This window comes from Oncorhynchus nerka, linkage group LG24 (assembly GCF_034236695.1).
Source record: "Oncorhynchus nerka isolate Pitt River linkage group LG24, Oner_Uvic_2.0, whole genome shotgun sequence".
Classification (NCBI taxonomy): domain Eukaryota; kingdom Metazoa; phylum Chordata; class Actinopteri; order Salmoniformes; family Salmonidae; genus Oncorhynchus; species Oncorhynchus nerka.
The window spans coordinates 21,073,109-21,085,239 of NC_088419.1; the positions used below are offsets into that span (position 1 = coordinate 21,073,109).

The window sequence follows — 12,131 nt, forward strand, 5'->3', positions numbered from 1 at the left end:
AAACTAGTGCACTGGGCCTTTACTAGCCCTGTATTAACGTACTGATATAGCCGTCATGAAAAAAATAGCAGCACCCCCACCCCCAAACATCTTCCCGTGGCTATGTACAGTGCATTCGGAAAGCATTCAGACTCATTTACTTTTTCCACATTTTCTTACGTTACAGACTTATTCTAAAATTTATTAAATTGTTTGTTTTTTCTCATCAATCTACAAACAATACCCAATAATGACAAAGCAAAAACAGGTTTGTAAACATATATATATATTTTCTTAAACGGAATACAGAAGTATTCAGACTGTTCACTCAGCACTTTGTTGAAGCACATTTGGCAGCGATTACAGCCTCTTGTTGGGCTTGACACTACAAGCTTGTCACACCTGTATTTGGGGAGTTTCTGCCAATCTTCTCTGCAGATCCTTTAAAATTCTGTCAGGTTGGATGGGAAGCTTTGTTGCACAGCTATTTTCAGGTCTCCAGAGATGTTCGATCGGGTTTAAGTCTGGGCTCTGGCTGGGCCACTCAAGGACATTCAGAGACCTGTCCCGAAGCCACTCCTGTGTTGTCTTGGCTATGTGCTTAGGGTCATTGTCCTATTGGAAGGTGACCCTTCGCCCCCAGTCTTAGGTCCGGAGCGCTCTGGAGCAGATTTTCATCAAGAATCTCTCTGTACTTTGCTCTGTTCATCTTTCCCTCGATCCTGACTAGTCTCCCAGTCGCTGCCGCTGAAAAACATCCCCACAGCATGATGCTCCCACCACCACACTTCACCATAGGGATGGTGCCAGGTTTCCTCCAGACGTGCTGCTTGGCATTCAGGCCAGAGTTCAATCTTGGTTTTATCAGACCAGAGAATCTTGTTTCTCATGGTCTGAGAGTCCTTTAGGGGCCTTTTGGCAAACTCCAAGCTGGCTGTCATATGCCTTTTACTGAGGAGTGGCTTCTGTCTGGCCACTCTACCATAAAGGCCTGATTGGTGGAGTGCTGCAGAGCTGGTTGTCCTTCTGGAAGGTTCTCCCATCGCCACAGTGGAACTCTGGAGCTCTGTCAGAGTGACCATCGGGTTCTTGGTCACCTCCCTGACCAAGGCCCTTCGCCCCCTGTTGCTCAGTTTGCCAAGGCGGCCAGCTAGAAGAGTCTTAGTGGTTCCAAACTTCTTCTATTTTAGAATGATTGAGGCCACTGTGTTATTGGAGACCTTAAATGCTACAGAAATGTTTTGGTAGCCTTCCCCAGATCTGTGTCTCGACACAATCCGGTCTCAGAGCTGTACAGACAATTCCTTCGACCTCATGGCTTGGTTTTTGCTCAGACATGCACTGTCAACTGTGAGCCCTTATATAGACAGGTGTGTGCCTTTCCAAATAATGTACAATCAGTTGAATTTACAACAGGTGGACTCCAATCAAGTTGTAGACATGTCTCAAGGATGACCAATGGAAACTGGTTGCATCTGAGCTCAATTTTGAGTCAGGGTAAATAAGGTATTTCTGTTTTTTTATTTTTAATACATTTGCACACATATCTAAAAACCTGTTTTTGCTTTGTCATTATGGGGAATGGTGTGTAGATTGATGAGGGGAAAAATAATTTGATCAAATTTAGAATAAGGCTACAATAAAATGTGAAAAAAGTCAAGGGGTCTGAATACTTTCCAAATGCACCATATATTGGGATTACCAGGGTCTCACCCTGTCCCTGGATTACAGCGTAGGTTTATGATCAGACATATGTTCTCAGTATAAGTAGGGAACATATTATGTAATACGTCCAGAGGGCCGTCAGAGTTGACATTAGTGATGATGAGACACAAACAGTAATGACAGCTTTGGGTTAGAGGTTGCATTGGTCACACATATCCCTTTCCTCCCGATCTGCTCATTGATCTATATCTGTTAATAGGCAAACAGATCTATTTTATGCCCGACTACACCACTTTATCTACCACAGCAGATCATCCTCTTTTCAATTCACCTCGCAGCATTACATAATCATATCATTGGTGTTCCATTTTTTTCCCAAGTATATGAGTTTTAAAGAAGAAAAACATGTTTCCCAAGAGGTGTTCTTGCCTTTGTTATTGTATCTCTATTTCCTTCTATGTAGTCCAAACTATGTCCCACCCATACATACTGTAGTCTGATAAAACAACGATGACCCCACCCCCCATGCTGTCTGTTTCATTGATAAATCCTATTGGTGTGTCCTGTCTTCATGCATCTGCACACCTGTTTTAAGAGACTCAAACTCATATAGATCTGAAATAATGACTAAAAACAATAATGACAATAACGAAAAAAACAGTGCCCACTTCAGTACCTTTGTCATTACATAGAATGCGTGTATAACAGCAAATGGAGACACATTTAACAAATATAGACCACTGTAACATTGCATAACGATAATCGCATGGCTGATAAGTCTGACTGAACACACTTGTCCTCCATCATTCTTACATTATATAATTAAGGAAAGTCATTGTTTGAAAGCAATAATTTGCCCTGTCTATTTTCAAACAATTATATACAAATACTGAGATCTGAATTAAATGTAATCCTTGGTTATCCTCCCACACAGAGGCTTACAGAACATCAGGACTGCTGTTTGGACTCCAATTTGCAGCTTAGAAAACAAGTTCCATTTAATTAAATTACTGTGGTGGAGCATGCGCATGGTCTTTCGTTTGAACATAAAACATCATTTCTAGCACTGTGCTTCAATTATCCATTTTCATTATCCGTCTGTGAATAAGAGATTAATGAGCATGACAAATATAGTGGATTATGGCATATCAGCTGCAAGACACCTGTTGGCAGATTGTGAATGACCCATTCATTTTCAGGGGTTCAATTTGTTGTAGGAGTGGCTAGCATCTCTACCCATTGCATCCAATAGTTGATTAATTTAAACATTATCACAATGACCACTTCAAATGTTCCACTGACCTGTGATAAGTTGTTAACATTGACTTCATTGAAATGTTAAAATGTTCAATGTTTGTTTATCAATTCACTTACCATGTCCACTTCTGATATACTGTCCAAACTCTCCACCTGAACATCCACTCCCACGGGGACAGCAGGGCCTGCAAAACAACAGTGAGATTATTTTTGTTCTGATTATATTCCTGATAATCAGTGTCCTCATATTCAGCAGATAAGGTTTCAGGTGAAAACTCGAGTTGACATAAATGGTTTAAGGTGAGTTAGTGTGAAAGCGTATCACAGAGACATCAGATATCAAACATAAAAATGCAACTTTCTCTTGATATACACTTGAGTATACCAAACATTAGGAACCCCTTCCTAATATGGAGTTGCACCCCTCCCCTCCTTTGACCTCAGAACAGACACAATTTGTCAGGACATGGACTCTACAAGGTATTGAAAGCATTATACAGGGATGATGACCCATGTTGACTCCAATGCCTCCCACAGTTGTGTCAAGTTGGCTAGATGCCCTTTGGGTGGTAGACCATTCTTGAAACACATGGGAAATGGTTGAGCGTGAAAAACCCAGCAGCATTGCAGTTCTTGACACCAACCGGTGCGCCTGGCTCCTACTACCATACCCTGTTCATAGGCACTTAAGTATTTTGTCTTGCCCATTCACCCTCTGAATGGTACACATACACAATCCATGTCTCAATTGTCTCAAGTCTTAAAAATCCTTCTTTAACCTGTCTCCTCCTCTTCATCTACACTGATTGAAGTTGATTTAACAAGTGACATCAATAAGGGATCATAGCATTCACCTCGATTCACCTCGTCAGTCTATGTCATGAAAAGAGCAGGTGTTCTTAATGTTTGTACACTCAGTGTATGGTATGCAGTGAAAATGCATGTAAACCCCTGCGCAGTTTTCACATTTTGTTGTGTTAGAGTCTGACATGTTCACACTTTCAATTGTAACCCTGGGAAGTAAGTTGTGTAGATCAGTAGAAGAATGTAAATACATTAAAAGTGTCAACATTTCAGACCACAAAATGTGGAAACTTTTTTACTGCATTGTATTAGTGTAGGAAAAAAATCCTTTGTCTGAGTTTAGGTCTTAACTTGGAGCTCATGGGATTTCCATATCTTCTACATACAGTACTTCTTCCTCGTTATCGCTGGTATCCTTTTCCTTTGATCAGCACCACAATCCCAGCAAGACTCCAATTATTACTACATGATATTACAGCTACAGATAATCTACAGCTAATATCAAAAACCGTTTGAGGGCAAACCCACACACTCATACTTTCAAATATTCATTTGATTGCAGGGGATGAGTCATGAGTGATAGGTTTGTGGTTTTGCGAGTATATGGACTCAAAATGGTGCCAGAGGGGATGGCTGCTGTTTTCAGCACTCCTGACCAATTGTGCTATTTTGTGTGTTTTTATTGTGTTGTTTTGAACTTTTTTTTGTACACAATGTTGCTGCCATCATTTCCTATGACCGAAAAGAGCTTCTGGACATCAGAACAATGATTACTCACCTCGGATCTGGACGAGGAGTTTTTCTTTAATGAGTAGGACGCAAAGGACATACTGCTCTTCCCAGACTAGGCCCAAATCCCCGTTATTCGTAAGAAGAGGAGCTGCCGCTACAGAGGTTGGCGAGTCGGATGCCTGGCGAGACTGTGTCGACGAGTGGATAATCCACATTTACCCCCTCAGTTCTACTGGCGAACTTGCAATCACTGGAGAATAAACTTGACGTGCTCTGTTCGAGACTCCTATTAACAGGACATTAAAAACAGTAATATCCTATGTTTCACGAGTCGTGGTTGAATAAGGACATGGATAATATACAGTTAGCTCAGTTTTCCGTGCATCGGCAAGACTGAACATCAGCCTCCGGTAAGATCGGGGGTGGGGTGTGTCTCTTTGTCAACAACAGCTGGTGTGCGATCTCTAATATTAAGGAAGTCTAAAGGTTTTGCTCACCTGAGTTAGAGTACCTGTAAATCACACTATTTACCAGGAGAGTTTTCAACTATATTCTTCGTACAGTATTAGAAAAAGGGTTACAAAAGGGTTATTCGGCTGTCCCCAAGTATAAACCTTTTTGGTTCCAGGGAAAACACATTTTGATTCCAGGTAGAACCCTTTGGGGTTCCATTTAGAACCTTCTGTGGAAATGGTTCTACCTGGAACCCAAAATGATTCTACCTGGAACCAAAAGTGTTCTTCAAAGGGTTTTTCTATGGGGACAGCCAAATAACCTTTAAGGTTCCAGATGGCAATTTGTTTTCTAAGAGTGTAGCTGTCTATTTACCACCACAAACCGATGGTGGCATTAAGACCGCACTTAACAAGCTGTATAAGGCCATAAGCAAACAAAAAAGTGCTCATCCAGAGGCGACGCTCCTAGTGGCCTGGGACTTTAATGCAGGAAAACTGGGGGGAGGGTAAAAATAGATCACTTTTACTCCATACACAGAGACGTGTACAAAGCTCTCCCTCACTCTCCATTTGGCAAATCTGACCATAACTCTATCCTCCTGATTCCTGCTTACAAGCAAAAATCAATTTGCCCTCCATTTGGCAAATCTGACCATAACTCTATCCTCCTGATTCCTGCTTACAAGCAAAAAAGTACCAGTGATGCGCTCAATACGGAAGTGGTCCGATGAAGCGGATGCTAAGCTACAGGACTGTTTCGCTAGCACAGACTGGAATATGTTCCCGGGATTCATCCGATGCCATTGAGGAGTATACCACCGGCTTCAATAATAAGTGACCACAGTGACTGTACGTACATATTCCAAACATAATCCATGGATTACAGGCAACAGCCGCACTGAGCAAAAGGCTAGAGCTTCCGCTTCAAGGAGCGGGACACTAATCTGGACACGCTATGTCGAAATCCCGCTACGCCCTACGACAAACCATCAAACAGAAAACACGTCAATACAGAACTAAGACTGAGTCCTGCCACACCGGCTCTGACGCTCATCGGATATGGCATGGCTTGCAAACTATCACGGATGACAAAAGGAAACCCAGCTTCGAGCTGCCCCAGTGACATGAGTTGACCAGGGGAGCTAAATGCTCGCTTTGAGGGAAGCAACACTGAACCATGCATGAGAACACCAGCTGTTCCGGACAACTGTGTGATCACACTCTTTGTAGCCAATGTGAGTAAGACCTTTAAATAGGGTAACATTCACAAGGCTGCAGTGCCAGATGGATTATCAGGACGTGTACTCGGAGCATGCGCTGACCAGCTGGAAAGTGTCTTCACTGACATGTTCAACCTCTCCCTGACCCAGTCTCTAATACCTACATGTTTCAAGAAGACCACCATAGTCCCTGTGCCCAAGAACGCCAAATACCAACGTGAGAGTGCTGTTCATCGACTACATCTCAGTGTTCAACACCATATTGCCCTCTATAAAGCTGCACCATCGAGAGCATCCTGACTGGTTGCCTCACCGCTTGGTATGGTAACTGCTCAGCATCTATCTGACCGCAAGGTGTATGCGTACGGCCCAATATATCACTGGGGCCGAGCTCCCTGACATCCAGAACCTCTATACCAGGGGGTGTCAGAGGAAGGCCCTAGAAATTGTCAAAGACTCCAGCCACCCAAGTCATAGACTGTTTTGTCTGCTACCACACGACAAGCGGTACTGGAGCGCCAAGTCTGGAACCAAAAGGCTCCTTAACAGCTTCTACTCCCAAGCCATTGAACGGTTATTTACATTGACCCCCTAATTTTATTCTTATCTATTCCTATGTCCTATTCTCTTGTACAGGCTCGATGTACACTCACTAGACTCTAACCACACACTCACACATACTACACTGACACTCCAACACACACACAAAACAAACACACACATGCATATTGACGTAACACACACACACACACACACACTTTCACATTCCTTCACACTCTTCACATACGCTGCTGCTACTCTCTGTTTATTATCTATGCATAGTCACGTTACCACTACCTACATGTACATATTACCTCAATTACCTGGACTAACCTGTACCCCTGCACATTGACTCGGTACTGGTACCCCTTGTATATAGCCTTGTTATTGTTGTTTGTATTGTGTTACTATTTTTTCTTTAGTTTATTTAGCACTTTTTAAAAAAAATTTTAACTCTGCATTGTTGGTTAAGCGCTCGTAAGCATTTCACGGTAAGGTGTACCTACACCTTTTGTATTCAGCACATGTGACAAATAACATTTGATTTGAGAATTTCTCCAAATAAAGTAATATTTATTTAAACAGCACATAGATCCTATAAATCAGTTCTCTATGCAATTATATAGCACACAGTTTCATCTAACCCATGTTAAAGGTTCACATAAGAAGCACAAGTAACGCATAATACATACAGTTGAAGTCGGAAGTTTACATACACTTAGGTTGGTAACTTCTTAGGGATAGGGGGCAGATGACCGAGGTGCCCAAAGCAAACTGCCTGTTACTCAGGCCCAGAAGCTAGGATATGCATATAATTGGTAGTATTGGATAGATAACACTCTGAAGCTTCTAAAACTGTTCAGATAATGTCTGTGAATATAACAGAACTGATATGGCAGGTGAAAACTCGAGGAGAATCCATCCAGAATTTTGTTTTGAGCTGACCACCCATTGAAATGCCTGTCTATGGGAAAATCAAAGGAAATACTCCCAGATTGAAGTTCCTATGGCTTCCACTAGATGTCAACAGTCTTTAGGTTTCAGGCTTGTTTTTTGAAAAATGAGCTAGAATTTGTATTTTTTCAAGGTGGCTCTCATTTTGACTGTAGTCTGGTGGCGCGCGTGGATGAGGGCGCACACTTCATTATTTATCTCAGGTATTGAACACACTATTCTCCATCTTACATGTGATTGTTTATTTACATATTAGGGTACCTGAGGACTGATTAGAAACATTGTTTGACCTGTTTGGACGAAGTTTATTGGTAACTTTTGGGATTCCTTTGTATGCATTTTGAATGAGGGGAACAGGTTTATTACTGAATCAAGCGTGCCAACTAAACTGACTTTTTTGGGATATAAAGAAAGACTTTATCGAACAAAACGACCATTTGATATGTAGCTGGGACACCTTGGGATTGCAAACATAGGAATATCTTCAAAGGTAAGTGATTTATTTTATGGCTATTTCTGACTTTTGTTACGCCACTGCTGGTTTGGAAAATGTTTTTAATGCTTTTGTACGCGGGGCGCTGTCCTCAGATAATCGCATGTTATGCTTTCGCCGTAAAGCCTTTTTGAAATCTGACAAAGTGGCTGGATTAACAAGAAGTTAAGATTTTAAATGATGTATAACACTTGTATTTTCATGAATGTTTAATATTACGATTTTTGTATTTTGAATTTCGCGCTCTGCAATTTCACCGGATGTTGTCGAGGTGGGGTGCTAGCCGCACGTCTAGCACAAAGAAGTTAAAACTAGTTTTTCAACCACTCCACAAATGTATTGTTAACAAACTATAGTTTTGGCAAGTCGGTTAGGACATTTACTTTGTGAATGACACAAGTCATTTTTCCAACAATTGTTTACAGACAGATTATTTCACTTAACTCACTGTATCATAATTCCAGTCGGTCAGAAGTTTACATACGCTAAGTTGACTGTGCCTTGAAACAGCTTGTAAAATTCCAGAAAATTATGTCATGGCTTTAGAAGCTTCTGATAGGCTAATTGACATAATTTGAGTCAATTGGAGGTGTACCTGTGGATGTATTTCAAGGCCTACCTTCAAACTCGGTGCCTCTTTGCTTGACATCATGGGAAATCAAAAGAAATCAGACAAGACCTCAGTAGACCTCCACAAGTCTGGTTCATCCTTGGGAGCAATTCCCAAACACCTGAAGGTACCACGGTCATCTGTACAAACAATAGTACGCAAGTATAAACAGCATGGGAGCACGCAGCCGTCATACCGCTCTGGAAGGAGATGCGTTCTGTCTCCCAGAGATGAACGTACTTTGGTGTGAAAAGTGCAAATCAACCCCAGAACAGCAGCAAAGGACCTTGTGAAGATGCTGAAGGAAACAGGTACAAAAGTATCTATATCCACAGTAAAACGAGTCCTATATCGACAAAACCTGAAAGGCTGCTCAGCAAGGAAGAAACCACTGCTCCAAAACCGCCATAAAAAAGCCAGACTACGGTTTGCAACTGCACATGGGGACAAAGATCGTACTTTTTGTCCTCTGGTCTGATGAAACAAAAATAGATCTGTTTGGCCATAATGACCATTGTTATGTTTGGAGGAAAAAGGGGGAGGGCTTGCAAGCCGAAGAACACCATCCCAACCATGAAGCATGGGGGTGGCAGCATCATGTTGTGGGGGTGCTTTGCAGCAGGAAGGACTGGTGCAATTCACAAAATAGATGGCGTCATGAGGGAGGAAAATTATGTGGATATATTGAAGCAACATCTCAAGACATCAGTCAGGAAGTTAAAGCTTTGTCACAAATTGGTCTTCCAAATGGACAATGACCCCAAGCATACTTCCAAAGTTGTGGCAAACGGCTTAAGGACAACAAAGTCAAGGCATTGGAGTGGCCATCACAATGCCCTGACCTCAATCCCATAGAAAATGTGTGGACAGAACTGAAAAAGCATGTGCGAGCAAGGAGGCCTACAAACCTGACTCAGTTACACCAGCAGGAGGAATGGGTCAAAATTCAACCAACTTATTGTGTGAAGCATGTGGAAGACTACCCAAAACGTTTGACCCAAGTTAAACAATTTAAAGGCAAATGCTACCAAATACTAATTGAGTGTATGTAAACTTCTGACCCACTAGGAATGTGATGAAAGAAATAAAAGCTGAAATAAATAATTCTCTCTACAATTATTCTGACATTTCACATTCTTAAAATAGTGGTGATTCTAACTGACCTAAGGCATGGAATTTCTACTAGGATTAAATGTCAGGAATTGTGAAAAACTGAGTTGAAATGTATTTGGCTAAGGTGTATGTAAAATTCCGACTTCAACTGTATGTTTGTTTTGCATTTTGGTAGTGTCCTGATCGCCTGCCATTGTCTAATCTGCCTGCGCTGCCGTAGTGCCAGCCTCTTATGTAATCGCTAGTAACTAAAGCCTCTTGTCACTCAGCCTCCCCTAGCCTGTTACCTGGAAGAGAGGATATTAATTCATCACCCTGTGCCAGCTGGGTGCCCTGTCATTCCTCACTCACACCATATGCCATCTATCAGATCCTTAACTGGGCAGAGACCCAGGGACCCAGGCACCAGCTTCCCAGGCAGTAGCTCCCCCGGGACCACCTCCCCTCCCAGGACCTGTGTGGATGATGCTGCTCGCCACACCTGCCAACTGCTGGGAGAACAGCCTGAACTCCCGCGGCCTCTTCCCCTGGATTAGACAGAACTAGCGGGGGATTGGGGTGGTTATTTAAGAAACATATCTTTAATTCATAGTGATTACATTGGCTCCCTCCATCTGGAGCCACAGGAGGGCATGGTTATGATGTGGAGGCTGTGGGAGATGTGGAGGCTGTGGCTGTGTTGTGGCTGAGGGAGATGTGGAGGCTGTGGCTGAGGGAGGTGTGGAGGCTATGGCTGAGGGAGGTGTGGAGGCTGTGGCTGAGGGAGGTGTGGAGGCTGTGGCTGAGGGAGATGTGGAGGCTGTGGCTGAGGGAGATGTGGAGGCTGTGGCTGATGAAGATGTGGAGGCTGAGGGAGATGTGGAGGCTGAGGGAGGTGTGGAGGCTGTGGCTGACGGAGATTTGGAGGCTGTGGCTGAGGGAGCTGTGGAGACTGGCTGAGGGAGATGTGGAGGCTGTGGCTGAGGGAGGTGTGGAGGCTGTGGCTGTGGGAGGTGTGGAGGCTGTGGCTGAGGGAGGTGTGGAGACTGGCTGAGGGAGGTGTGGAGGCTGTGGCTGTGGGAGGTGTGGAGGCTGTGGCTGTGGGAGGTGTGGAGGCTGTGGCTGTGGGAGGTGTGGAGGCTGTGGCTGAGGGAGATGTGGAGACTGTGGCTGTGGGAGATGTGGAGACTGTGGCTGTGGGAGGTGTGGAGGCTGTGGCTGAGGGAGATGTGGAGGCTGTGGCTGTGGGAGGTGTGGAGGCTGTGGCTGTGGGAGGTGTGGAGGCTGTGGCTGAGGGAGATGTGGAGGATGTGGCTGTGGGAGGTGTGGAGGCTGTGGCTGTGGGAGGTGTGGAGGCTGTGGCTGTGGGAGGTGTGGAGGCTGTGGCTGAGGGAGATGTGGAGGATGTGGCTATGGGAGGTGTGGAGGCTGTGGCTGTGGGAGGTGTAGAGGCTGTGGCTGTGGGAGATGTGGAGGCTGAGGCTGTGGGAGGTGTGGAGGCTGTGGCTGTGGGAGGTGTGGAGGTTGTGTCTGTGGGAGGTGTGCTCTTCTTAGAAGACCACTCCTGAGAACAATCATTATGGTCCATTATAGGCTCCTGTCCAGAGAATGGAGAACTATGTGTTTGACCTTTTCACTGTGCGTTTAACCTCAAGTTGACTCCGTATCAGTTTTCCTGTTCCCCTAGAAAATAGTTGTTTGTTAAAGCTCACGTATAAGATATTCTGATGAGATCACAGCAAAGCCCTGTGTGACTGACTTATATTGTTCTCTTCAGTCTCTTCATAGAGTGGGACGTAAGTAGGGTTGCAAAATTTCAGTAACTTTCCCAGAATTCCCTGGTTTTCTATGAATCCCGTTTGGAAGATTCCCAGAATCAGGAGTGAATAATCAGGGATCCAGATAACCTGGACATTTTGGGAAAGTTACCAGAATTTTGTAACCCTAGACTATGATCCTAGTTACTATGATCTGGTAAACAGTTGTCAATGGGGGACACAACTCCAGACACTATGGCCTGTGCTGATGAATTCAGTCATCAACAGTGTCTCTGTTGTGGAAGTCAAGATGACAGAGAAGCAATTCCCCAGTCAGCTGACTGCTACAAAGACTTCAAAGATAACACTGAAATTACGAAAATACTACTACAAAAAAAAATGAATACATACACAACACCTCATGGCTGTTCCTAGGCCGTCTTTGAAAATAAGAATTTGTTCTTAACTGACTTGCCTAGTTAAATACAGATCAAATAAAATAACAAACAGGTTGATCAGCATAATTTAGTCAGTTTTCTCATACACACGAGTCAAGACAACCGCTAGCTATCC

At 43.6% G+C, this 12,131-nt stretch overlaps 1 protein-coding gene across 1 annotated transcript in view; it reads right to left on the minus strand.

Annotated features, from left to right (window-relative positions):
* Positions 1-12,131, minus strand: part of LOC115107653 (gamma-aminobutyric acid receptor subunit rho-2-like) — a 44,365-nt gene that overhangs the window by 3,900 nt on the left and 28,334 nt on the right. The window contains exon 3 of the mRNA XM_029631133.2: positions 3,019-3,086. Coding sequence (XP_029486993.1) covers positions 3,019-3,086 — 68 coding nt within the window. The remainder of the gene's footprint in view (positions 1-3,018; positions 3,087-12,131) is intronic.